We start from the raw sequence: 26296 nt of genomic DNA on the forward strand, positions 1-26296 counted from the left end.
CTGTTAAGAAACTTCAGAAAAATTAAACAGTGGGGATATTATTCATTGCATTCCTTGGGCATAAAATGAAGTCGTACGGCAGGGGTATCCACATCAGCAACTTTAAGACTTGTAGACTTCACCTTCCAGAATTCCTCAGCCACCTTTGGGAATTCTGGGAATTGAAATCCACAAATCTTATCTCAAAGGTGCTTTTTCAAGAGGCAACTGGACTTCCTGGTTTTGCTTGGAAGACGTTTTGCTTTTCATCCAAGAAGAAGTGAAACGTCTTCAAAGCAAAACCAGAACATCCAGTTGCTCTTGAAAAAGCACCTTTGGGATAAGATTTGTAGACTTCAACTCCCAGAACCTTTGGGACAACCATGGCCTGGATGACTGAGAATCTCCATAGATATCCACAAATCTTAAAAGTTGCCAAGGTTGGTCAGCCCTGAGGTACCCTGAGATAAATGCCTCTATATAGGCACAGCCTTGGTGTCCTACAGATTTCACGGGATGACCACTCTATAGTTGTTGGTTTTCTTGGCTTAATAGAAATCAAAGCTGAGATCAAAGTAGCATCAGTAATACAGACTCCAGACACTTCATGTTATGGTCTGCCAGCAGCCTGAGGACCTGGCAGCGGAGTCAGACAGCGATGAGGCTGAGGAAGAACATGGGCCAGTCCTCGAGGCTGGGGAAGGCCTGGATGAGGGCTCTTCGTCAGAGGCAGAGATGGGGCCAGGGCCATTGGGGAGTGATGTGCAGACTCTGGAGCCTCCAGAGGCTGACAGTAGAGAGGCAGAGGAACAGGAGGAGCCTGTTCCTAGTGCACGTATGAGAAGAGCTGCCAGAAGGCAAGAGCAGCTAAAGCAGAGAGGACGACTCGGGAGTAGGACCAAGAGATGATTGGCCCCTTCCATAAGGCTTAAAAGGCCAGCAACGGCTCTTGGGCTCTTTGTCGGAAAACAATGTTGATAGTCTTGCTGCACTTATCTCTGGTCGGCGTCTTCTGCTTCTGAACTTTTGCCAAGAGAAGCCTTTGGCAGTTTGCCTAATTATACCAAGGTTGGTGATTAGACTGAAGAATTTGTGTTATGAAGAGTTTGTTTTAATTTAGTTTGGACTATGCTGAGAATGAGTTAATTCTCAGCTGTTCTAATAAAGTCTGTTTGTTTTGGAACTGTTTGCGTCGATTACTACCTACTTGGGCCTGGGTCAGAACACTTCAGAAGGATCCTTTCACTAACCATTATCACAGGGTGTGTCCTCAGGTAAGTCGACATCAAGCATAAGATCATCATCTTCAAGATCACAGGACTCAAGGTTGTTCAGGATATCCTGCAAGGAACGAGAAATGGCTTCAAGCTGAGCCCACTGGACTGTGTTTCTCGAAGTCCGACTAACACACATGCAGTTTGAAAGTTTCTGCAACTACAGAAGAGAACTTTATCATGGTCAATGATCAGAGCAGCTTCCAACTATCCAGCACAGCTAGTATTGAAGTGAAAAGCAATAATTAACCCCCAGGCCTCTTCAAATAGGTGCTAAGTATTCAGGTTAAAACAGATCTTTTATTTCGGCCATAGTCCAGCGTAAAATACAAGAAGGAAAAATTACACCCATTTCAGCATTAACTTATAGAAACTTGTAAACTATAAAACATCATTTAAAGCTACAATGACAAACATAATACAATTATATTCAAATGCTAAAATATGTCTAGGAAAGTAAGGAAGAGATGACCAGCAACAAGGAGGGGGGACTCAATTATGCTGGCACTGGGAACCACTGGGAGACTTGGAAGAACACAATAATAAGGGATGGATCCTCATGGAGAAAATCTACCTAGGTCAGGGGTGTCAAACTCAATTTCATTGAGGGCCGCATCAGGGTTGTGTTTGACCTCGGGGGGCCAGGGGAGGGGGGGCATGGCCAGCTCGACGTCACTCCTGTTGGAGGCGCCTGTGATGGCCTGAGCGCTCTGCCAGCGAAAACGGAGCTCGGGAGGCAGAGGGTTGCAGGAGGCCATGGCAGATGAAAATGGCGCTCAGGAGCCCATTTTCACTGGCAGAAACACTACAGGCTGGTCTACTGTTTCCAGGGCGGCCTCGCAGGCCAGATCTAAGCACTTCTAAGAGCCTTGAGTTTGACACCCCTGACCTAGGTGGTCATTAAGAGTTGCAAGCGACTTGAGGACATTCAATTAATCAAGCATCTCTATGAATGTTCTTAATATTATTGGACTAAAATGGGGGAAGGGCTATGAAAATCACATAAAGGACGTTAAAAACAGATAAAGCAGCACAGGGGAGCCATCATATTTTCCAGGTACAAAACCAAGGATTTGGAAGGTAATACATTTGATTTGCATATATTTGATTATTGGCCTTGAAGAAATATCCCAATAGCGTCAATAAAACTATGTCCATTAGACTAGTCCCCAGTACTGGGACAAAAGGCATTTATGAAAACTTTTATTAAGTTTTTAAAATGTTTCTGGTTTCACAGGTGATAGATGTGTCTCTCTGAACGCTGTTATTACCTTTACAAACTACAATTTAGAATAGAATAGAATAGAATAGAATAGAATAGAATAGAATAGAATAGAATAGAATAGAATAGAATTCTTTATTGGCCAAGCGTGATTGGACACACAAGAAATTTGTCTTTGGATTTAATAAGCAACTAGGACTTTTCACAACTATCAGAACATCGTAATCGAATGTAGAAATGAAATATTACTACAGCCCCATTAATATTTTACAGTAAACTCCTCCCCTCAATTGATATTTCACTCGTCCCTTAAAGAGAAAAGGGTAAACTGAATTAATAAACTCATTTCTTTCATTCTAGCACATTGTAGATTTCAAGGTCTTTGTACTAACTGAGTGAAGCAGCAGCAGATAAAGTTGTATCTTCCCCACTAATTTACAAAAGGGATGACAGTCAAAACGGCAGTATTTCTTTTCTTTTTTTAAAAAAAAGGGGGCCAGTCAACATATTTTAAGTTTACAAAAAGCCATCAAATAGTGCTGGATATTAACCTATCCATACATAGAGAATTGCTCTTCTACATTACATCACAGCTGAACGGTGAAGCAGGTCCCATACCTTTAGGAAAGAAAATAAAGATGACGAATGATTAAAATAAAATACTTCTCAAGGAAGGGAGACCAGGGACAAGACGCAGAGGCTGGGTTTAAGCTTATTACTGCCGTTGCCATAGCAACCCTGGGGGGGGATTCAAGACCACCTCCCAGCCTGTATCCAATCACAGAGGTGCAACCACTGACTGCCACCACATTGCCAGTCTGCCTGAGGCTAGCCAAACAATCACATGGAGAGGGATGTCAGTTGCCATGGTGAGAAACAAACCTTACTCTTTATCCTCTTATTGACTCTAGGAAGCCAAGGGGAAAAAAAATGCACAATGACTTTTGCTCAACTACAGTTGTGGAAATCATTCCTCCAAACCAAACTTTGGCAAGTTTCTGGTCACTGCTATTTCTTCATGATTTGGGGTCATTTGCCCATACTTTTGAAATGGAAAAGTGTTTAATGTTTAAGCATAAGGTAAAGGTTCCCCTCGCACATATGTGCTAGTCGTTCCCGACTCTAGGGGGCAGTTTTCATCTCTGTTTCAAAGACGAAGAGCCAGCGTTGTCCGAAGACGTCTCCGTGGTCATGTGGCCAGTATGACTCAACGCCAAAGGCGCACGGAACGCTGTTACCTTCCCACCAAAGGTGGTCCCTGTTTTTCTACTTGCATTTTTTTTTACGTGCTTTCGAACTGCTAGGTTGGCAGAAGCTGGGACAAGTAACGGGAGCTCATCCCGTTACGTGGCACTAGGGATTTGAACCGCTGAACTGCCGACCTTTCAATCGACAATCTCAGCGTCTTAGCCACTGAGCCACCGTGTCCCACCACGACCACTGTACTACCAAGAGCCTTGGTAGTACAGTGGTCTAAAGCACCCTGTTATTAAAACCAGCTGCCTGCAATTACTGCAGGTTCGAATCTCGCCAGGCTCAAGGTTGACTCAGCCTTCCATCCTTTCTAAGGTAGGTAAATTGAGGACCCAGTTGTGGGGGCAATAAGCTGACTTTGTATAAATATACAAAAAGGATGAAGGCTATTGCTTAGCGCATTGTAAGCCACCCTGAGTCTCCAGAGACGGGCGGCATATAAATCAAATTAAAAAAAAAAAAAAAAGGAGAATATTGGTAGTGTAGAGTTGAAATGAGGAGTGCTCTCTGACCTTGGTTGTTTCCTGGCAGACATTTCATTACCCAACTAGGTGGCATCATCAGTGCTAGAAGGTTGAGTGCCAACCTTTCTCCCTTCTAGCACCGATCATGTTATCTAATTTGGGTAATGAAACGCATGCAAGAAAACAACCAAGGTCAGAGAGCATCAAGGGCCCCACATTCATAGATGTCATGGCAATGTCATGGAGGTGGTTCAGATGTAATTCAGAAATGATACTTGGGAATGGGCTAGAGAGCAAATGCAACATTTAGTTGTGACTTATTAAAGTAGCCCCCTCTTCTTCAGAATTGATGATGGGACAATAATTTTAATCGGGTTTTAAATATGGTTTTATAAGGGTTTTAGAATGGGAATTTTAAATTCAGCCAAAACTGAATTATTTTAATATGGTTTTTAAATTTGTCTTGTATATTGTTTTATTATGGCTGTTCACCGCCCTGAGTCCTTCAGGAGAAGGGCGGTATAAAAAAAATATAATAAATAATAAATATAATAATAAAGAATTGACAGCTGTGTAACCCTGGAGACTGACATGACTGCTTTAAGAGGCCAGAGAGAAATGCTGTACCTGTGTCGCTATAACTCCACAGCATTTATTCCAAATTAACTCTGAACTACTGCAGGATCTCTAATTGCTATATACTAATTATCAGATGTAAGGAAAAATATGTTTCATTAAAAAAATTCAAATTAGAGAGTATAGTAGCAATCCATAATAAATGAGATCTCCATGTTCCTGATATTCTTTAAAGCCATTAGATCACTGCCTTTTTTGCATGAAAATAAGTTTTTTTTCCAGTCTTTCTCCTTTTTCTACTGCTTTGTTAAACTACTGTAATAATACCAATGTAATAGGTAATTCATAAATAGTAATTCAGAGCATTTGGAATTATAAATTAAGTCCATTAAAATATCCTTGAGTTTAAAATAGAGATTCTTCATTATGGCTTCTTACACTTGCAATAAAAACAATCTCTTCATTTCATTCTTCCAGGGTGAGTTTCTAAAAACAAATTTATTGCTTTATTCTGAATAAGACTGATCGTCATCGACTGAGATTCCAGCCACATTCTTTTCATAGGCTTGTTTTTGCTCAGCGTGACACAGAATGACCTCTACAATCCTGCAGGTTGCTTACTGCAAAAGGTCATCTTCACACAATAAGAAAAATGTACAGCTTTAATTGGTTGAAAGCAAAAATGTTGACAGGTTTCTAGGTGGAAAAGCAGCAGAGCAATACACGTTTCTTTTTTAACAAAAAAAGAAAAAAAAAAAGAAAGAAACTCCAGAAAAATCATCTCAAGCCTTGCTTGAGCCTTGCATTTGATAGATAATTAAGATATCCAACCCATAAATGTAACAGGATGGTAGCAGGGGTGAAATGCTCCCAGTTCAGACCGAATCGCCCGATCCGGTAGCGATGGCAGCGGATGGTTTGGAGAACCTGTAGCAAAAATCCCTGCCCAACCCCCATGCCCAGCTGAGCCACGCGATCATCAGAGGCTTTTTTTTTAACTTTTAAAAGTATTTTTTCTACAACCTCTTCGACCAAAAAATGCTTTTAAAAGTAAAAAAAAAAAGCCTCTGATGATCACGTGGCTCAGCTGGGATCGTCAGAGGCTTTTAAAAGCATTTTTTTTCTGCAATCTCTTAAGGTTGTAGAAAAAATGCTTTTAAAAGTAAAAAAGTAAAAAAAAAAAGTTGGCCACGCCCACCCATTACCCCCCTACCAAGCCACGCCCACAGAACCTGTAGTAACAAATTTTACATTTCACCACTGGATGGTAGTCAAATGTTTGTGTATGCCAGAGGTCTTCAAACTTGGCAGCTTTAAGACTTGTGAACTTCAACTCCCAGAATTCTCCAGCCAGCATAGCTAAAGTTTAAAAAAAAGCCAGGGTCCATATTTTATAAGGTACAAATCGTGACTAAATCTCGAATTTGTACTCCGTTTTTATTGAGCAGGCAGGGAGAATAAATGCTCAAAAAACCATTGAAGACTTTTGTTGGAAGAAATATCCATCTGGGTTCAGTTCCAAGTGGGGAGAAAGACACTGGAAACATGGAGGCTATTTGGAAAGATGGTTTAATGGTGAACAGGACTAAGTGGTTTGAGGTCCTGGGCAAAATGAGCACATGGGTGAGAGAGAGAGAGAGAGAGAGATTTATACCCCCTCTTGAGCCCCGCCTTGGAGCTTCCTGTTCCTGTGTAAAAAATATATTCTGATTGGTTGTCAAACTTCCATGGGGCCATGCAGGGGTAACTTTGTAAGTTGTCTTGAGTCCCAGGCTTGGTTGAATCTTGCGGAGTGATGCAATCTCCCCAGGTGCCATGTGGTGAGTTCTGTTGCTAGATGGGTAGAGGGCTAATCCTATTATATCCTGAGGGCCATGTCTTAATTCCATCACCCTGGATCTGGTGGGGCAGGGAGCTGCTGCTTTGTCTTTAAACGTATTTCTTCTTTTCTCATCCAGGGAGGTATAATATTCTGCCTTTTTAATATTTCCTAAAATATTTCATTCTTCTAGGAGGGGGGTGGGTGCTAACCCCCTACACTTTTGACTCAGCTTAACTACTACTGCGTTTTTGAGCAACAGGCTGTCTCACAAAGTAAGGTCTCTAGAAATGCCTCGTACTAAGAATATTACTATTGTCAAGATAGATGGATGGATTTCTGCTTTCTGCAATTAGGATTCCCATGATTTACAAATAAAATGAGGATTAAAAAGTAAGAGAAGTCATGTTTCTTCTCTTCTTCTTCTTTTTAAATTGTGTTATTACCTGACTTGTCTCCCTGGCTTGTTGTAACCAGCTATCTCTGTATACCTGAGAAAATGGATGCCCTGGCCCTTACATCATCACTCATGCAACAATTAATTGAATAATAAGCCATAAGGAAGATTATGCCAACTCCCTTTTCTCCTTTATAATTACACATTGTTGCCCTGTGTTGATCATTCTGCTCCCTTGCAAATTTTGCCACATCAAAATTAACCCCCTTCCCCTGATTCTTTAATGCACAAAGCACTAATATCTTCAGGGGGATTATTACAGATTGTTGAATGCCCTCTTTATATAAATTTGCACTGAAGGAATATTTTAAAATGTATACTCTTTTATCTGCATTTAGTATGTAAACTAAAATTAAACAGAGAACACTCTTACTTTTTAGGCAGAGGCTCTATGCAAGAAAATATTTATTGCATGCCCACAGAACATTTCTGTTTTAATACTACGAACACACAGGGCCACTTTGAATGAACCAAATTGTAAAGTGTGACAAAATAGAATACATTGACAGATACGGATACTGCCATTTTCATTTCTTAGCACAGGGGTCTCCAACCTTGGCAACTTTAAGACTTGTGGACTTGTCCACAAGTCGTAAAGTTGCCAAGGTTGGAGACCCCTGTGCTAAGAAGACACAGCAGTTAAAACGTCTGCTTCTTAATTACAAAAGCATATATATTTCTCAAATGACATGTGCATCTATGCCATGGTATTCCTATTACCTGTGGATAACAACATAGATTGCTTTCTAGGTGGCACAAAACAGCCATAATGGCATTTTGGATCTAGTGTCAGAATTCTACAAACGAGGCCATTTTAATCAAGATATATTTTAGAAAGATAGACATGCAAAGTAGGCTAAATTCTAGGCAATTGGATATTTGGCACAAACTGTAAGCACATGTGATCAGTGAAGCATACAGTTAACTTCATTTGTTTCAGGAACAAATAAATAAATACAGTTGTGAATATTGGTACTACTGTTGCCAAGTTAATTACATAATCAGAAAGAGGAAATATGACATCAGTCTGACATGCAATGTTTACACCAGTTATTGCACACTGTTGTGCTGCCACCTAGCCTCTACTCACAACATTTCTAAAGAACTGCTTAAAATATTCAACATCATACAGTCTCAACTGTATTTAAATTTGGGAAGGAGAGAGAAGTTGCACCAAAAATCACCTAGACTTTTTCAGGCAGCTTAACACACCGTGTTTTCAAATACAGGACTGTATTAATAGTAGTGGCCAAAACTGTGGAAACCATTTGGGAAAAGTGTATTTTCTAAAACTAGCTAATAACACCACTTTTTGGGGGAGTAGTACCATAAAATTATATATCAATGGAAAGATAATTTAATCAAGAATGTAATGCAATAACTCTTATGAAGGATTTGCTATTAGAATAGCAGCTACAGTATAAAGAAGAAAAGTGAAACACTTAGGAAAAAACGAGATATACAAAAATTATCACCATGTCAGTTACTGTAATAGTTAATTGGGTAACCTTTAGCATGAATTGCAGCCTTACAACATCTTCCCATGGAGTGAACCAAGTCTTTTAGTTCTGCAGCTGTTATCATGTGAAACCAAGATTGAATGATGGCTTCTATTAACTGGGTTTTATTGCTGGGTCACTTCTGACTAGCAAGTTTTTTAGTCGGCTCCATAGATTTTCAATTGGGTTAAGGTCTGGCCTATTCCCAGGCCATTCCAGCAGTGGAATAGGATTATCTTGAAATTTCCCCAAAAAAGAGTGGTGTTATAAGCCATCAAACCTCAAAAATACACTTTTCCCAAAAGGTTTCCACAATTTTGGCCACTACTGTATATGGACATTCCCATTAGTGTTTATATTTCAGCTCCTAAAAGAGAAAGATTGTGTCTTAAATTTCTAAGCCTGTTTAGTAAAATGAAAAGTTAGTGGATGGTAACAAGATATTACTAGAAGTTTACAAAGTTAACTTTTTCAAAGCGAGCACGTTTATCTCTTCAGTGGGCAATTTCAGCCTCTGTGTTTGTGTTTCTTTATTGCCATTGGGGCCAAAGACCAAAAACAGGGTTACAAAATTGATACAACTGCTAAAAATGATGAACCACTCGAAAAAAATATAAGCTTGCTCAACCTTGCAGAAATCCAAATAAAAATTCTGACTGCTCAAGAGATAAAATATTGTAGCTAGACTCTTAAAAGAATCCTCGTAGTCTTTAAAATGAAAAATGTTCAGAGTATTAATCTAATAAATCTTAATGTCATATTAATATTCCCTCCTGTCTAATTTTCAGGTTTCATATATTTATAATGATAAATGACAATTTTTTTTTCAAAAATATATCTAAAAGAATTAAGCAACAATGGGGATAGCTGTACTGTTAAATCAAAAAAAATGGAAGTGCTAGAGAAAGGGCAATCAGAGAATAAAAAACCTCAATTTTTTGCATTTATTTCACTATGAAAGATATTGCGAGTAGCTTCAACTTACAACTATTTGTTTAGTGACCGTTTGAAGTTAAAACAACACTGAAAAAAGTGACTTATGACTGTCACATTTATGTCCTTTGCAACGTCCCTGTGGTCACGTGATTAAGAGTTGGACACTTGGCAACTGACATGTACTCATGACAGTTGCAGTGTTCCAGGATCACATGATCGCCTTTTGCAACCTTCTGGCAAGTCAATGAAGAAACCAGATTCACTTAACCGTTAATAACTGCAGTGATCTGTTTAACAACCCTGGCAAACAAGGCTGTAAAATAGGGGAAAATTTCACTTAACAACTGTCTCACTTAGTAACAAAAATTGTAGTTGTAAGTTGAGGACTACCTACAGATAGAAGCCAATCACTAAATTAGAGGGGGGGTTTTCAAACAGGACAGCTGAAAAATTCATATTGTGAGGATTAAGAGGAGGCTTCTGTGGGACCTTAAGAAACTAGCATGTGATATTAGCATATATAGTATCAGCATTCTCCATCAAAGGAAGAATTAAAGTTTTCAAACTTTCTACACTTTCCACAAGGTATCAGTCATAGAATAGAATAGAATAGAATAGAATAGAATAGAATAGAATAGAATAGAATAGAATAGAATAGAATAGAATAGAATAGAATAGAAAAATAGAAAATAAAATTCTTTATTGGCCAAGTGTGTTTGGACATACAAGGAATTTGTGTTTGGTGCATATGCTCAGTGTACATAAAAGGAAAAAGAAAAAAATGCATTTAGCAAGAATTATAAGATATAACACTTAGTAAGTCATAGGTTACTAAAAAGCAATCAAATCATACTAGGAAACAAACAGAACAATATAAATCGTAAAAATACAAGCAACATGGTTATAGTCATAAGTGGGAGGAGATAGGTAATAGGAAGGATGAAAATAGTAATGCAGACATAGTAACTAGTTTGACAGTGTTGTGGGAATTAGTTGTTTAGCAGAGTGATGGCATTTGGGGGAAAACTGTCCTTGTGTCTAGTTGTTCTGGTGTGCAGTGCCCACCAGATTAAGATTTTCTGCTTAACATCAAGCATTCACAAACTTTCTAGTGCACCCTCAATTTCCATAGGCCACTGGTCAAAGACAAAAATATACAACACTGAATATTCTCAATAGCTTGGATAGCTGCACCCTGCACGACAATATCCTAAGCAACTGTCTTTCGAAAAAGACTGACCACTCTTGCTCTTGAGCTACAAAAACACTTCCAAAGAATTTTGAAGAGCAGGACCTCTGCTATCTATTTTTCTTATTTAAAATATTTCAAACAAACACTTACAGTATTTTAATTCACTGACAGGATCTTAATACAATTGAACAAGTTTGTAAGTTACAACTGCAAAAGCAATATAAGCAAAAGCACTTATTTCTACATTTAAAGACCAACCAATCTTATAAAGGCAGCTTGTTATATTAACCAGTCTCCCCTCTGGTTCTAACTTCTCCAATTATTCTCATTTCCTGTTTTATTCAAACTGAGATCTTTGTACATGCTGCATCAGCCATGAAATTCTCAGAAAAAGATGGAGTTAATGTGAGATACAACACAGATATTTGCATGGCACTGATAATGTATCAGTGTGTGTGTATGCACGTGTGTGTTTGTCTGTGTGTACACAGAGAATACATACAATGCTGTTCATAATATAAAAACAAAGAATACATACAATGCTGTTCATTTCTGAAGAATCATAACTGCCGCACGGATGGACACTCCCAATGGGCTCCAGCCCTTCTTCATCCCACATGTAGGTCCCATCTGAACTGTCAGAGGGGGAAAGCTCGAAAGAGGAACCAGCTCTGTAATCCATTTCCGAAGAAATTTCATTGTTCCCAGTGGGAAGTTTGGCAGTTTCACTCTTGTCATCTACTTCTTAAATAAAAAAATAACATTTTTTAAAAAAACCCTAATTACAAATACATACAGTATACAGATTCTTAATTTAACACTTCAGTACTTTCCTTTTCGGGACTAAGGAACTGAGGAAAACTTTTATCACATCAAAGCAGCTCTCCAATTGTATTCTGCGACCCATTCAGGAAGCTAAACCACACAAGCTCAGCTTTCTCCTATTGAAGGGGAAAGAACTGCCCTTCATATGCCATTCCACTAAGCCAAAGGCTGGGAACCCACAATGTACTACCCTAGTCGACAATCACACATTTAAGGAAGCTTGTCTTGGTTACTGACTGTGGTTACTGAACCTGAACCAGCTTCCCCAGACCAGAGTTTATCCAGAAAAAAGCAAGTGGACTTGATCCTGGGCTCATATTGAAATGAGGCTGATCTTGAAGATGATTTAGAAATGACAACTGATGCAAACATCAATGGAGATTCTCAATCATCTGGGTCATGGTTGTCCCAAAGGTGCTTTTTCTGAAAGGCAATTGGGCTTTCTTGGTTTTTTTTTTCCTTGAAAGCATTTTGCTTTTCATCCAAGAAGCTTCTTGAAACATTTTCAAGGAGGAAAAAAAAAACCCAATAAAGTCCAGTTGCCTTTCAGAAAAAGCATCTTTGGGACAACCATGACCTGGATGACTGAGAATCTCCATAGACATTAAGCACATCTTAAGCTGACAATGGTAGCTTTCAAAAGTTCAAGTTGTGCAATTAAATCAAATATGGTCTGAATTTTAACATTCACTACAATTAATTGAAAAACAAATGTACATGAGGACTTTAAAATGCCAAACGTTCCAGATTAACAACATTAATAAAAACGTTGAATAGTGGAATGTTTATTTGAGAATCAGTAACATCATTTTATGAGCTCCATTAGCTTCTAAACTGAGTACTGAAAAACAACACCCTGCATATTTACCTGACACATGTATATGCAGCCATTCCTCATTATTGTAGTTCGACTTCTCATTTTCCTGAAAAGATAGCTGTAGCTGATGTGGTGGCATTCCATTTCTATCTTCCAGCTTTTCAGCAGGAACTTTCTCTTCTTGAATCAGCATGGTTCGGCTGGGATCTTCTAAATCTATAAAATCATCGCTAAAATCTTCGCTAAGGTCATTTTTCTCCGAAGAGGACAGGGAAGATATTGATATTTCATCCACATCGCCATCTGTGCACATTTTACAGCTACTCTCTACAAAATCGTCGCTCTGAGCTTCTATTGCATCCGCAGCACCTCTTTTAACATCCGCAGAAATCAAATCTTCCATTAAACTATTAGTAACGTCTTTCTCGGCGTTGCCATCCACGGGGATCTTTCTACCCAAATGGTGGCCGACAGGCTTCAGCAACGAAGGGCGGCCTGATCTGAACCTCAGGGGAGACGCGTCCCCCGAACCGTTTAAGAGGGGCTGTTTCTTGACATGAGAAGGTGCTAAAGCAGCCAACGACCTAGGAAATTCATATCTTGGAGGTTCGTTCCCGTTGGGCACATCCAACTGGCGCGCACTTCTTGACAGGAGATTCGACCTCTGAGACGGTCTAAGAGCTAGGTGTTGATTCTGGTAAGGCCTTGTCAGATCCACCGCTCTGTTAAATGAGTGGGATCGGGTGAGAGATGCGGGAGGCAAAAGAGAGCTTTGAAGGGAATGTGAGAAGCTTTGAGACCGGACCATTTTTTCACAAGCAGGTGAAACATGGTCTGTGGCTCTCGCCAGGCTCTCCCCTGAGCTACTCCGAGTGACAAAATGGTTCCCCCTAATCCTCTGCAAGCCTATCATCGACTGGTTCCCACAAATGCCATTCAACTGCTGTTTTGGTGTGTTAAATCCAGAATAGGAAGACCTGCTTAACAAAGAACTTTTGGCGTACTTAGAATTAGACAGACCCGATAAACATTTCTGATTTAATTCTTCCGCGGGCGATACAAACACGTTGTCTTGTTTCGCTGTTTTTGAAAATGCGGTCTTTGAACTGGTCCTAAGCTCTTCCTGACCAACTGATCCTTCGGACTGAGGACACCTTTTCAATCCAATCACTCGTTCACTGGGATCCTGACTGGAGTTATATTCATTACCGACCCGATCTCCCAGAGGAAATTTGTTAGACTTTCTCCAGTTAAAAGCAAAGGAAGACAGACGAGTGGTGCCATTGTGCTTGCTGAAATTTTTGTCAATGATCTGTGCATTCCCTGAAAGGTGAGGAGCCGTCCCATTTGGAACAGGCGATAAGGTACTGCCAGCAGGCTTGGTTCCATATTTTGGTAACCTGGAAACCAAAGATGTCCTGGTATGAGCTTTTTCTTCCATGTGCTATAGTCCTTCCATGCGATATAGCCTTCCACCATTGATTCTGAAGGGGGAAAAAACGGGGAGATATTAATGTTAAGCACATGCCCTTGAAGAGAAATACAAACTGACACTTAAAACGAGTGAAATATCTTCACATTAGGTAGAATGCATCTACATGGGAAAAAGAGATCAGCTAAATATAACAAGCATACAGGATCCCACTAATGCTATTTGAGGAGGGTATTTATTAGACTTTCTCCAGTTAAAACAAGACAGAAGACAATGTATAGTGCCATTGTGCTCGCAGAAAGGTTTGCCGGCAGTCTGTTGTTGTTTTTTTTCCTGAAAAATTAGGAACAGATTGGAACAAAAAAGGATTTAGGAGCAAGGACTCTTAAGGACTCAATATCTACTCACCTAAGGAGCCTATTAGGTGAGATTAAAACTTGCCTGGAGGACATATATTGCCCCTGCCCCCCAACCAATTTGCTCAGACAGAAGCAGCTACTTTGGATAAGCAGCAAAACATTTCAAACTAAAAAAGAAATATAAGTCCAGTTGCCTTGTCTCAACTTCCATTCAACTCTACCTGGATGACTGAGAATCTTCAATGATAACAAATTAGAAAGTTTCTAAAGTTTTGTTCTGCACTTTAGTAACCAGCGAAGCAAAGATGTCCATTAATACATTTTCTTTGACATATCCTGTCATCCTTCCATGTGATATAAGTTTCAAATACTGCCGGCATTTTTCAATCTGCTTCAACCTAACATGTCAACAATTCCAGAAATGAAACTGTGGTTCAATGTGTTTATGCGCTGAGAGATCAAGGAATGCTCGTCATATCTTCCAATGACCAGATGATGTCTGGAAGCTCTGACAAGTCAGCCATCAACAGAAACACAGAGGTAAACCTGTCTACGCAACATTTAAAAAACCAGGGAGGAAACCACTAATCTTCCCTAGCAGCCAACATCCAGAAAAGCAGGAACCAGCATAAGAGAAACAATCAGGAAAGAAGCAGTGTCCTAACCAAGGAACCATCAAGGAAGAACCGATGCCCCACCAAGATGGTGGGTTCAACTACAGTAAACAAACCACCAGCAAACCTCTTCACTCTCCAATCTTCACTGATGTTACATAGTGTGGTGATGAGAAGTCTGCAGGAAAACAATCTCATTCAGAGGACACAAACAACCAACAGTCCAAAAATAATATCTTATAACAATAATATTATTTATTTTACCTATATTATTAAATATGCTCGTAAGTCATTTTAAGCACTCTATACATGACAAAACTGGCCATATGATTTGTGTGATTGCACAGTTTAAATAAATACAAACTAACATATAGATTATGGAGGGGCACTGGAAATTAATAGCATTGTATATTCACAGGTTTTTGCTCAAGTACCTGATAACACAGCCACTAATTTCTCCATCATGGGCAACCAGGGTTGAAGGTATGTTTCTGTTTTGTTTCATTTTGTTTGTTTTACTGCTTTGTATTTTATTTTCTACGATAAAACAATACATTTAAAAAAAATTGGGCACTTGGCAACAAGTATGTATTTATGACCGTTGCATAGCCGGGGTGATGTGCTCACCATCTGTAACCTTCCCAGCTGCTTCCACCATCAAAATCAAGAGGATTAGCCCGATTTGCTTAATGACTGCATGATTCACTTAATAACTGCAACAAATTACTTAACACCTGTGACAAAAAAAAGTTGTAAAATGAAACGCAACTCACTAAACAACTATCCCGCTTAGCAACGGAAATTTTGGGCTCAATGATGGTCATAAGTTGAGGACCAACTGTACTACTCCAACCAAGATGTAACATTGGCTGCTATTATTCCCCTGGGGGAGAAGATAGTTCACTCATCATCCTGCATTGCCCTCCCCCAGGAGAGCCTTTTTGATTAAATAAAATCAATCCATCTGATGATGGCCTCATTCTGGATTTCAAAGTAATGACAACTAAGCCATTGTTTCCCCTCCATTTACCGGAAGAATCTCCAAAGCACAAGGAAGGAGAAATCAGCCTGCATTCCTTGCTCACTAAAACCTAAGCTTTTTTCCTCAAAGCACTTCCAGGCTGAAGGACAGACAAGTAACATTCACAAATTCCTCGGCTGAACTGTGCCATTCATACTCCACTGCAATGCTGATCTTCCTTTCTCTGCTGATAGATGTTTGACAATGACATAGCTGCTTTAAAGAGCTGCAGACAAGAGCAACATTCACATTTCCACACCTTCTCAAACACCTTCCTGGAACTGAATCTGCACAGCCTACTAGATCTTCTCAAATTAACTTCTTCACTTGCCTGGCGTTAATCAATACTATTTAGAAAGATAGCCAGTTACTAAGCTTGAGCAAGAGAACAAATTATTTGGGGAAGGGAAAAAAATGATTAGGAAACATAATTGAAAACCCTCGGATTCTCGGCTATTTTATTCCAATTAATGTATTATTTTCATTTTAAAAAATCTTCTGAAGTAAATTCTAACTCCCAATTAGGATCAGCAATATCATTTGTAATTTCTAATTCAACATTCTACTTTTAACACTTAAACCATTTAATATATAAACAGATTAGATACATTAAACTGCAGTACTTAATTAGGTCAGTTACTTAGCCATTATTTTATGTTACTTGATGGAGAAGATGCAGTTTAACTACTGATACAGAAATGAACATGAAATTTAAAGTTATACTTTCTACAAAAACAAGAAGAAAAGCTACTAAAAATAGATTACAATATGTTTATGAATTCATAGTCTGACAATCCATATCATATCGCCGTGATCATCAGAATTACTACTGGATGTTGATCACTTTACAACCAGCCAGTGATAAATCTATGATTCTTTCTTCCCACTTGATCAAAAGAGAAGTACTAAGGGCATGATCTATGCAGTTTCTAAACATTAGAAGAAATTGCCATATCCTTAAAATAATATATCTTTTATTTAAATGAACGCTTTTCTTGAGTGGAGCATAAGATGTCTATTTTCAGATATGCATGCTTAAAACAGAGATAATGATGACTCCTGTTATTATTCCAACCTTCATTATTGTATTAGAGCAGCTCTTCTAAAGGCAACTTCCAAGGACTGTAATAAGGAGAATAAAAACAATTTTTAATCCTCTTAAAGATCTTCTATATCTAGTAGAAGGATTAGCTGGCCCTGCAATAGGAGCTGACATCTGCTCACACCTTTTTCCACCTTTCTATGCTGCTCTGGAAATCTTCCCACTTGGCTATTGATTTAGAGAGACCTGTGGCATAGAAAGGTTTCATGTCTGCTTCCCACTCAGGGAGCCACATTTTGTTAATCATTATACCTTGTCACAGAACAGGCATCTACCAATCCGTGGGTTAGGTGTGGATTTTGCTCTAGGGCTGAACAACTTGGATCCTAGGTTAGGGAACTCACGGAAGAGTTAATTCCAGACAGCACAGAGACTTCTTCTGAAAAACTGGGGAGAACCCAGGAGTGTTTTCCCCATGATTTAGAAAGTCTCTTTGGATTGTGGAGATCCCCTCTAAAGCAGGGGTCTCTAACCTTGGCAACTTTAAGACTTGTGGACTTCAACTCCCAGAGCTTTGCTGGCTGAGGAACTCTTGGACTTGAAGTCCACAAGTCTTAAAGTTGCCAAGGTCAGAGACCCCTGCCCTAAATGGCAAGAAGCCCCTGCTTTTAATGGCAAGAAGCAGAGATAAGAAAGGCGGTGGGGGTTAAAATAAATATTTCTCAACTATTGTCTACGGAGTTTCTCAATCATCCAGAGGTCATGGTTGTGCCAAAGCTGCTTTTTTCCAAAAGGCAGATGGACTTTCTTGGATTTCACACACACACCCCTTTTTTTTTTTCTTCTTCAGAAATAAAGAAGCTCCTTGGATGAGAAGCGAAACGTGTTCAAAGGGGGGAAAAAAGCCTAGAAAGTTCAGTTGCCTTTTGGAAAAAGCACCTCCGAGGTTAAATTTCTAGACAACACTGTTGGTTGGGGGGGGCGGGGGGGGAGGCGCTGCATGCATGTTTTAAAAAAATAAACAGAGTTCCAAAAGAAAAACAACAACGCAGCTTTTGTATTAACTCTTAACACTGCCATAGACATTAAAACTCATATTGCATTTAGTCATCACCACCTACTCAGGAAGACCAAGCCCTTCCGTGGCTACTCAACTATTCTTCTAATTTCAGCAAAGGATTCCTTCTGGCTTCCAATGGACCCCACCCTTTCGCCAAGGTGCTCCGAGCGATGGACATCCCTCTTCCCCTCGATTTATTCTTCCCTGTGACCTGGGGAAGAAGACAGGGATGAGCGGAAGTGACTGGCCAGAATTGAGCTCCGAGGTCATCCACAATTGAAAGGTTGTTTTTAATTAATCCTTGGAATGAGAAGCCTTTTGTGCTGGGCGAGTAGACGCTGCTCTACTCTCACCCCTCCCCAGCCGTGCAGAGGAGACCCTCCCTGTGCCCTGGGGAAGGAGACCCTCTTGGCGGACCCCCAGGGCAGAAGGCCAAGCCTGCCTATCCCAGCAGGCTCCCCTTCTGCAGAGGTGGGGGGCGGGGGAGGCCATTTCTGTGAGTCACAGGAGCCAGAGAGCAAAAGCCCCAGTAAGACCAGTGGGGCCTCCCCCTTTCTCTCCTAAAGAAATGGTCCCTTTCATGCATTTCTCTGAGGGGCAGTTTAGAAATGAGATCAATAAATAGAGGGATAGAGAGAAAGAGGGAGGGAGAGACAAGAGAGGGAGGTGGGTAGGTAGGTAGGTAGATGAGAGTGGAGGAATAGGAAGAGAAAGAGAGAGAAAGGGAGGATAGATAGATAGATAGATAGATAGATAGATAGATAGATAGATAGATAGATAGATAGATAGATAGATAGATAGATGAGTGTGAAGGAGTGGGAAGAGAAAGAGAGAAAGGAAGGATAGATGGATGGAGAGAGAGAGAGATTCAGAAGGCATTTTTGAATATTTCAGGCAACTTGGTCTGAGCAAGGAAGAGAGAGAAAGAGATATGATAGATAGATAGAAAGATAGATAGATAGATAGATGAGAGTGAAAGAGTAGGAGAAGAAAGAAAGGGAGGATAGATGGATGGAGAGAGATTCAGAAGGCATTTTTGAATATTTCAGGCAACTTGGTCTGAGCAAGGAAGAGAGAGAAAGAGATATGATAGATAGATAGAAAGATAGATAGATAGATAGATGAGAGTGAAAGAGTAGGAGAAGAAAGAAAGGGAGGATAGATGGATGGAGAGAGATTCAGAAGGCATTTTTGAATATTTCAGGCAACCTGGTCTGAGCAAGGAAGAGAGAGATGATGTTGATGGATGGATGGATGAGAGTGGAGGAATAAGAAGAGAAAGAGAGAGAAAGGGAGGAGAGATGGATAGAGAAAGATGAGAGAGAGAGAGAGAAGGGAAGGGGAGGGAAAGGGAGAGAGAGAGAGAGAGAGAAAGGAGGATAGACAGAAGGGGAGAGAGAGAGAGAGAGAGGAAAAGGGAGGCGAAAGGAGGCGCTCCTGGCTCCAAGCATTCCAGCCATTGGGAGATAGGGTCTCTCCAGGGGGGAGGGGGGCTACCTTCTTTCCCACGGTTGGGGGCGGCCCTTGATTTCCACCCCCCACCCCCACTCACCGCAGGAGCGGAGCAGGCGAGGCGAGGCGAGCCGGCGGCCGTCTTCGGAGGAGGAGGAGGAGGAGGAGTCCGACCGTCCCTCGCTGGGCCGCCCTCGTCCGTCCCCGGAACTGGCCGCCGGCTCTGGCCCCGCCCTACTGACAGCTGATGTCGCGTCACCCGCGGCGCACGCGCACTGGCGCTTGGCCGCCGCCCCCCCTTCCCTGCCCACCCAGCGAACATTCCACTGGCCCCGCCCCCTCTCCGCAACGGCTTTTCCCGCTCGGATTCAAATCGAAAAAGGGGGGTGGGGGAAGGGAGGGAAATAGAAGGAGTTTAATGTTTCTGCTTAATTTTATGCTTAATTTGCTTAAATCGCCGCCCTGGGAAAATTAAATAGGGAGACATAAATGTCTGCGGGGTCCTTGAGATTCTCTGAGCTGGGAGGGTTTTTTTTGCAGACGTTTCATGACCCAAGTAGGGAGCAGCATCAGGGCGTAGGGCATCAATGTTCCCAGCACATATTATTGGCTAGCAATTTCTGGAACTGAGAGCTTTAAAAGAAGAACCAGTTTTCTTTCCGTGGAGCACTTAGGTGCTCTCTAAGCTTGGGTTGGTTGGTTGGTTTGCTTGTTTTGCAAGGGTTTCCTTTACAATGCATTGATGATGTAACCTAGTGGGGTCATGAGATGTCTGCAAGAAAGCAATCAGGCTTCGAGAGCACCAAATACCCCAGGCACAGTCCTCTTCTCCACAAACCCCCACTCCTTTCCAGGACTAATGAAGTTGCCTAATTTGCATCATGACAGGTCTGAAAGGAAGCAAACTCAGCACCAAGGATCCCTCAATTCAATTCTGAGCTATAAATATTCTCTATCATTATGCAGATTTCTGGCAATCTCCAGTATGCTCATTGAGAAGCTGCCTACTCAAAATTATTTTGCTACTATCAAGACTCCCTCCATGCACTTCCCTTAAATTCTTTCTGCGTGCAAGAAATACATTCAGTAAAGGAGGGATTGTTGCCATTATCAAAATATTTAGCATTGGGTTGGAACTGGTGTGCTAGCTAGCTACTTGCCCTCGGCTACCTTTCATTGAGCTAATTCTACATTACAGGCCATTTCACGTCTTTGAATTTACCCCCAGCATAGAGAGAGAAGCTAATTTTAATCCAATGAAGATAACATGGAATAAGTAGATCCAATGCGTAGAGTCAGCATTATTAATGAATGAATGAATGAAGGTCCAATGGGCATTAATTTATTTTGGATCAAATTTTTTAGAGGCAACTGCTTAGGGCAGCTGCGCCAACCGCTTTTCCAATGAACTTCCTGCAAGCCTTTGATTTTCTCCTTGGGGTTTGTTTGGCTGTTTTGTTGCTTACTTTGGATACTTGGACTGTAAGCACAAAGTATTTTCTTTAGAAAACAGCAATAACAAGGCAAATCCTGAACCCAGACAGCACAGGCCCTCCATGTACATTTATTCACGTGAAAGGCTAATACCTTCTTGTCAAAATTCATGGAAATTTAGCATGTTGTTGAGAGATTTATGTATTTTATGCCACATGTTGTATTATGGCCAATGATAATTTATTTATTTATTAGTTCGATTTATATGCCGCCCTTTCTCCGGAGACTCAGGGCGGCTTACAATGCATTAAGCAATAGCCTTCATACGTTTGTATATACCTGCTTAGTAGGGCTTTCACCCACCCCCCCCAAGCGGTGTTCTTTTTTATACAAAGTCAGTTTATTGCCCCCACAATCCGGGTCCTCATTTTACCTACCTCGAAAGAATGGAAGGCTGAGTCAACCTTGAGCCTGGTGAGATTTGAACTTGCAGTAATTGCAGGCAGCTGGCAGCTAAGTGCTACTTAGTCACTGCGCCACCAAGGCTCACCTGAGCCAGCAAAATGTCTAAGCCTACGAGTATGTGTGTGTATAATCAATGTATTTTCTTTGTTTTTCCCCCCTTGTTTTGTTTAAACTTTCTTTTTAATTTCTTCATTTTTGTTTATGGATATGACCCGCCTCGTTATGGTTATGAGTATGCCTGATGGCAAGATAGGAGGCAAATAAATTTAATAGTAATATGATCAGTTTTCTCAAAAGCAGATACATTCCCATCCATCCATCCATAATTCCTCATCATGAGACATTGGGAGTCTGTCAAAGAATATGACTGCTTTAAAGAATAATTCCATTTTCAAACACCCATTTTAGAGTTTGTTTAGCCATATCAATGCTGTGTAGAACCCATGGTAATGTTAACACTTAACAAAGCTTGGCTAGTAAAGATGCACTTTCATGGCTTTTGAAAAGAATTATCATATCATCAAACTAGATATGACTGGGGGCACTGTGTACACCCATTCATCATGCATACCTAAATCCAGTATATAAAGCAAGAAATCGAGCTGACTTGCAGCTTGAACACCAGTAGCAAAAAAACCTACTGTTTTGTTGAAAAGACAAAATTCACATTCTAAATTTAGTTAGACCCATTCAGAGCCTTTACTGTACAAGTACAGGTAGTGCTTGACTTACAACAGTTCGTTTAATGGCAGTTCAAAGTTACAACAGCACTAAAAATGTGACTTATGACCGTTTTTCACATTTAACAACCTTTGTAGCATCCCCATGATCACATGATAAAAATTCAGACACTTTGGCATCTGGTTCATGTTTATGATGGTTGCTGTGTCCTGGGATCATGTGATCTCCTTTTGCAATCATCTCACAAGCAAAGTGAATAGGGAAGCCAGATTCACTTAACCTGATTACTAACTAATCCACTGCACTGATTCACTTAACAACTGTGGCAAGAAAGGTCGTAAAATGGTGCAAAACTCACTTAACAAAAGTCTCATTTAGGAACAGAAATTTTGGGCTCAATTGTGGTCATAAATTGAGAACTACCAGGATTCTTTATTCTGAAGAGTGGTTGTTATAACGTTCAATTTTTCTTTCAGTTATACATTCCAGCTTTACGCCTGGAAACCCAACAGGCATGCAATTCTTACCGAGTGCTAGAAACAAGAAAGTATTAGTTGAAGTAACTGCCAGCAAACGAATAAGGAGGAGTAGGAGGTGAAAGGGATTACAATCCAATTTGTCTACAAATGAAAGGGATTACAATCCAATTTGTCTACAAATTGGATAACAATAACTCAATTAAAATGGTCTTCAACGATTTGATCATTGCGTAAAATATTTGTGAAACCAGATTTTAAACCTGTTGGTGATCTTCTCTAAAACTCTCCTCACTGATCCAGAGAGGAGATGATGCACAAGATACGATGATTAATAAAAACTGCTGCTTTTCTGAAGATGAGATATGTTTTTTACAGTTTTATTCCTGTTGTAGATTTATAAAAATAAATTCAGAAAATCTCACCTGCACACCTGTTATATTCCTAAACCACCTGATACTGTAACATTTCAATACAATATATATTATTAAAATGTATATGATGAAGTTCAGTCATACTGGATTAGTGTCAGTTCTTTTTATATACTTTTCATTATGGTATAACCACGAACATTTCCAATCCTTTCCTTTGGAAAGAAATAATATTGTCTAGAAGTAATTTACCTTCCCCCAACCTATCAGCCTTCAACATCTTCATTTAATGGCTTTCAGACAGGGGTGAAATCCAGCAGGTTCTGACAGGTTCTGGAGAACCAGTAGCAAATTTTGAGTAGTTTGGAGAACCGGCAAATATCACCTCTGGCTGGCCCCAGAGTGGGCTGGGAATGGAGATTTTGCAGCATCCTTCCCCTGCGATTCCCACCAAGCCAGGCCCACAGAACCGGTAGTAAAAAAAATTGGATTTCACCACTGCTTTCAGGTAGTAGATATATATATATATATATATATATATATATATATATATATATATATATATATATATATATATATATATAGTTGGTAGTCCTTGGCTTACAACAGTTCATTTAGTTGATCATTCAAAATTACAATAGCATTGAAAAAAGTGACTTATGGCCATCTTATAGCTATCTCCGAGACCGCCTGCTGCCACCGACGACCTCCCATCGACCCGTGCGCTCCCACAGAGAGGGCCTCCTCGGGGTGCCATCAGCCAAACAATGCAGGCTGGTGACCCCCAGGGGGAGGGCCTTTTCTGTGGGGGCTCCCACCCTCTGGAATCAGTTGCCCCCTGAGATAAGGAGAATCCATGACCTCAGTGCCTTCCGCCGTGCCCTTAAAACCTTCCTTTTCCAACAAGCCGGGCTGGCCTAATTCTTTTTAAGTGTTTTTAATTGTTTGGTTTATTGTTTTAATTAATGGGGCCAAATTTATATATATATTTTTTAACTGTATTTTAATATTTGTATTTGATGTTTTTATTTGGCTGTTCACCGCCCTGAGTCCTCAGGGAGAAGGGCGGTATACAAATTCAAAAATAAAATAAAATAAAATAAATTTTCCCCACTTACGACCGTTGCAGCATCCACATGGCCATGTGATCAAAATTCAGATGCTTGACAACTGACCTGTATTTATGATGGCCGCAGTGCCTTGGGGTCCTGTGATCAGCTTATCTGATCTTTTGACAAGCAAAGTCATTGGGAAACCAGATTCACTTAACAACCGTGTTACTAACTTAACAACTGCGGTGATTCATTCAACAACTGTGGCAAGAAAGATCGTAAAATCGGGCAAACAGAAATTTTGGCCTTAATTGTGGCTGAGGACTACCTGTACTAAATTAGATACGTCAGGTGTAATGTGGGGTTCTGGAGGCTTTCTGTGTTCGTAGTTAATATTGGTTGATCTTGACTTTTTAAAAAATTCATGAATTATGTAATTCTATTTGGGGTTTATTACTGCATATCTTACTTGAGGTTTATTCAGTCATGAAAATCAGGCAACATATTTGACTAAAGAAACGTTTAAAATAATTCAGTTTGCATTGTTAGCAATTTTTATGTTGCTTAAACACATCTTATTATTTTGTACACAAATCAGAGCACAATAAAAATGTGCTAAGAATGATATTCTATGGTTTATTGCTTGATTTCCCCCCCAAAAAAATGAAAATATCTGGTTGAATACAGTATTGTATTCAAAATAATATTTAAGTGTTATGCATAAAATTGTATAGAGTTGTGCATTCAATTCTGCAGCTTTTCTGCATCTGTATCTTTTTTGCTCTATTTCTGCAATAGTCATCAGTACTAATTATGCACGCTTTGCACATTAGTTGACAATTAACCAGGTATCATTTTATTCCATATATTTATTGGAGAGAGGAAAAGAGACTCATCAAGAGGTTAGACGGATAAGAAATGTTACACAAAGTGAAAAAAGAGAGAAATACTGAACGAAGGAAAGGCATGAGAAGGTCAAAAGGGAACATAGTTAACTCTTGTTTACCCACACGCTTCACCGTACTTCTTTCTGCCTTCCTCTTTTCACAAACCATCCTGATTTCCACCATCTCCATTTCATTGCCTTTTGTTATCTGAGCTGCTCTCCGCCTTCTTGATGGATCTATCTGCTGCATCCATGCATGATGTTCTTGGTCTTCTCTGTCCTCTTGATCCATTCTCTCTCACACTCTTTGTTCCTCTCTTAGGTGATACAATCCTCAGGCAACTCTATCCGAGTTTGTTGCAGAAATCACATCCAGGAAGCACACACAGATAGGTGATGCAGCAGGAGTCATTAAATAAGAAACAGATAGACTGTTGCCATGTCTATCCCAGTTGCCAAGTCCTATTCCAGTTCATGAATCTACTCTGACAAACTCCCTCTATGACCACAGCAGATGTCTTTTGTGATGGCCTCTGACTTTCATATTTAATGCAGTATCCATTCATTGTTGACCCTCTTCTAAGTTCACCCTTCTATTGTTGACCCTCTTCATTAGACACTCTTCTAAGTCCTCCATTCCCACCATCTTACCACAAGGTAACTCTGGGCTTACTTTTTCCAACTCTTCCAGCAACCTTGTCAATTTTTTTTCCTCTTTTCAAGAAACATTTCCATTTCTTTCTCATGGTCTTAACATTTTCAAATAACCGGTTGAAGAATATGTCAATGGATATTCTCAGTCATCCAGGTCATGGTTGTTCCAAAGGTGCCTTTTTTTCAAGAGGCAACTGGACTTTCTGGTTTGTTTGTTTGTTTGTTGTTTGAAGACGTTTCGCTTCTGAAAAACTGAAGAAGCTTCTTGGATGAGAATAGGATAGGGATAGGGATAGGGATAGGGATAGGGATAGGGATAGGAATTGAATTGAATTGAATTGAATTGAATTGAATTGAATTGAATTGAATTGAATTGAATTGAATTGAATTGAATTCTTTATTGGCCAAGTGTGATTGGACACACAAGGAATTTGTCTTTGGTGCATATGCTCTCAGTGTACATAAGGAGAATAAAATACATTCATCAAGAATAAAAGATACAACACTTAATGATAGTCATAGGATACTAATAAGCAATCAAATCATATTAGGAAACAATAAAAACAATATAAGTTGTAAAGATACAAGCAACATGGATATAGCCATAAGTGGGAAGAGATAGGTACTAGTAAGGATGAGAAGAAGAATAGTAATACAGTTTTAGTAGTTAATTTGACAGTGTTGTGGGAATTAGTTGCTTAACAGAGTGATAGCATTTGGGGGAGAAACTGTTCTTGTGTCTAGTTGTTCTGGTGTGCAGTGCTCTATAGCATCGTTTTGAGGGTAGGAGTTGAAACAATTTATGTCCAGGATGTGAGGGGTCTTTAAATATTTTCACAGCCCTCTTTTTGACTCGTGCAGTTTACAGGTCCTCAATGGAAGGTTGGTAACAATTGTTTTTTCTGCAGTTCTAATGATCCTCTGAAGTCTGTGTCTGTCTTGTTGGGTTGCAAAACCAAACCAGACAGTTATGGAAGTGCAGA

General features: G+C 40.0%; 1 protein-coding gene across 21 annotated transcripts in view; it reads right to left on the bottom strand.

Moving 5' to 3' along the window:
• Positions 1-19571, bottom strand: part of CCSER2 (coiled-coil serine rich protein 2) — a 48051-nt gene extending 28480 nt beyond the window's left edge. For 3 of the 21 annotated variants that reach the window (XM_034435363.3, XM_087871918.1, XM_087871912.1), the window contains exons 1-5: positions 19395-19571; positions 17938-18053; positions 12366-13798; positions 11211-11416; positions 1230-1320 (exon numbers count right to left, since the gene is read on the bottom strand). In XM_034435363.3, coding sequence (XP_034291254.2) covers positions 1230-1320; positions 11211-11416; positions 12366-13755 — 1687 coding nt within the window. In that variant the 5' untranslated portion in view covers positions 13756-13798; positions 17938-18053; positions 19395-19571. Of the gene's footprint in view, positions 1-1229; positions 1321-3093; positions 3300-11210; positions 11417-12365; positions 13799-17899; positions 18054-19394 lie in introns of those variants that run through there. The other 18 variants (XM_034435366.3, XM_087871921.1, XM_087871916.1 and 15 more) reach the window with 9 other exon arrangements.
• Positions 19572-26296: the final 6725 nt, after the last annotated feature.

The sequence above is a fragment of the Pantherophis guttatus genome, chromosome 6 (assembly GCF_059756535.1).
Source record: "Pantherophis guttatus breed Tessera chromosome 6, ASM5975653v1, whole genome shotgun sequence".
Lineage (NCBI taxonomy): Eukaryota > Metazoa > Chordata > Lepidosauria > Squamata > Colubridae > Pantherophis > Pantherophis guttatus.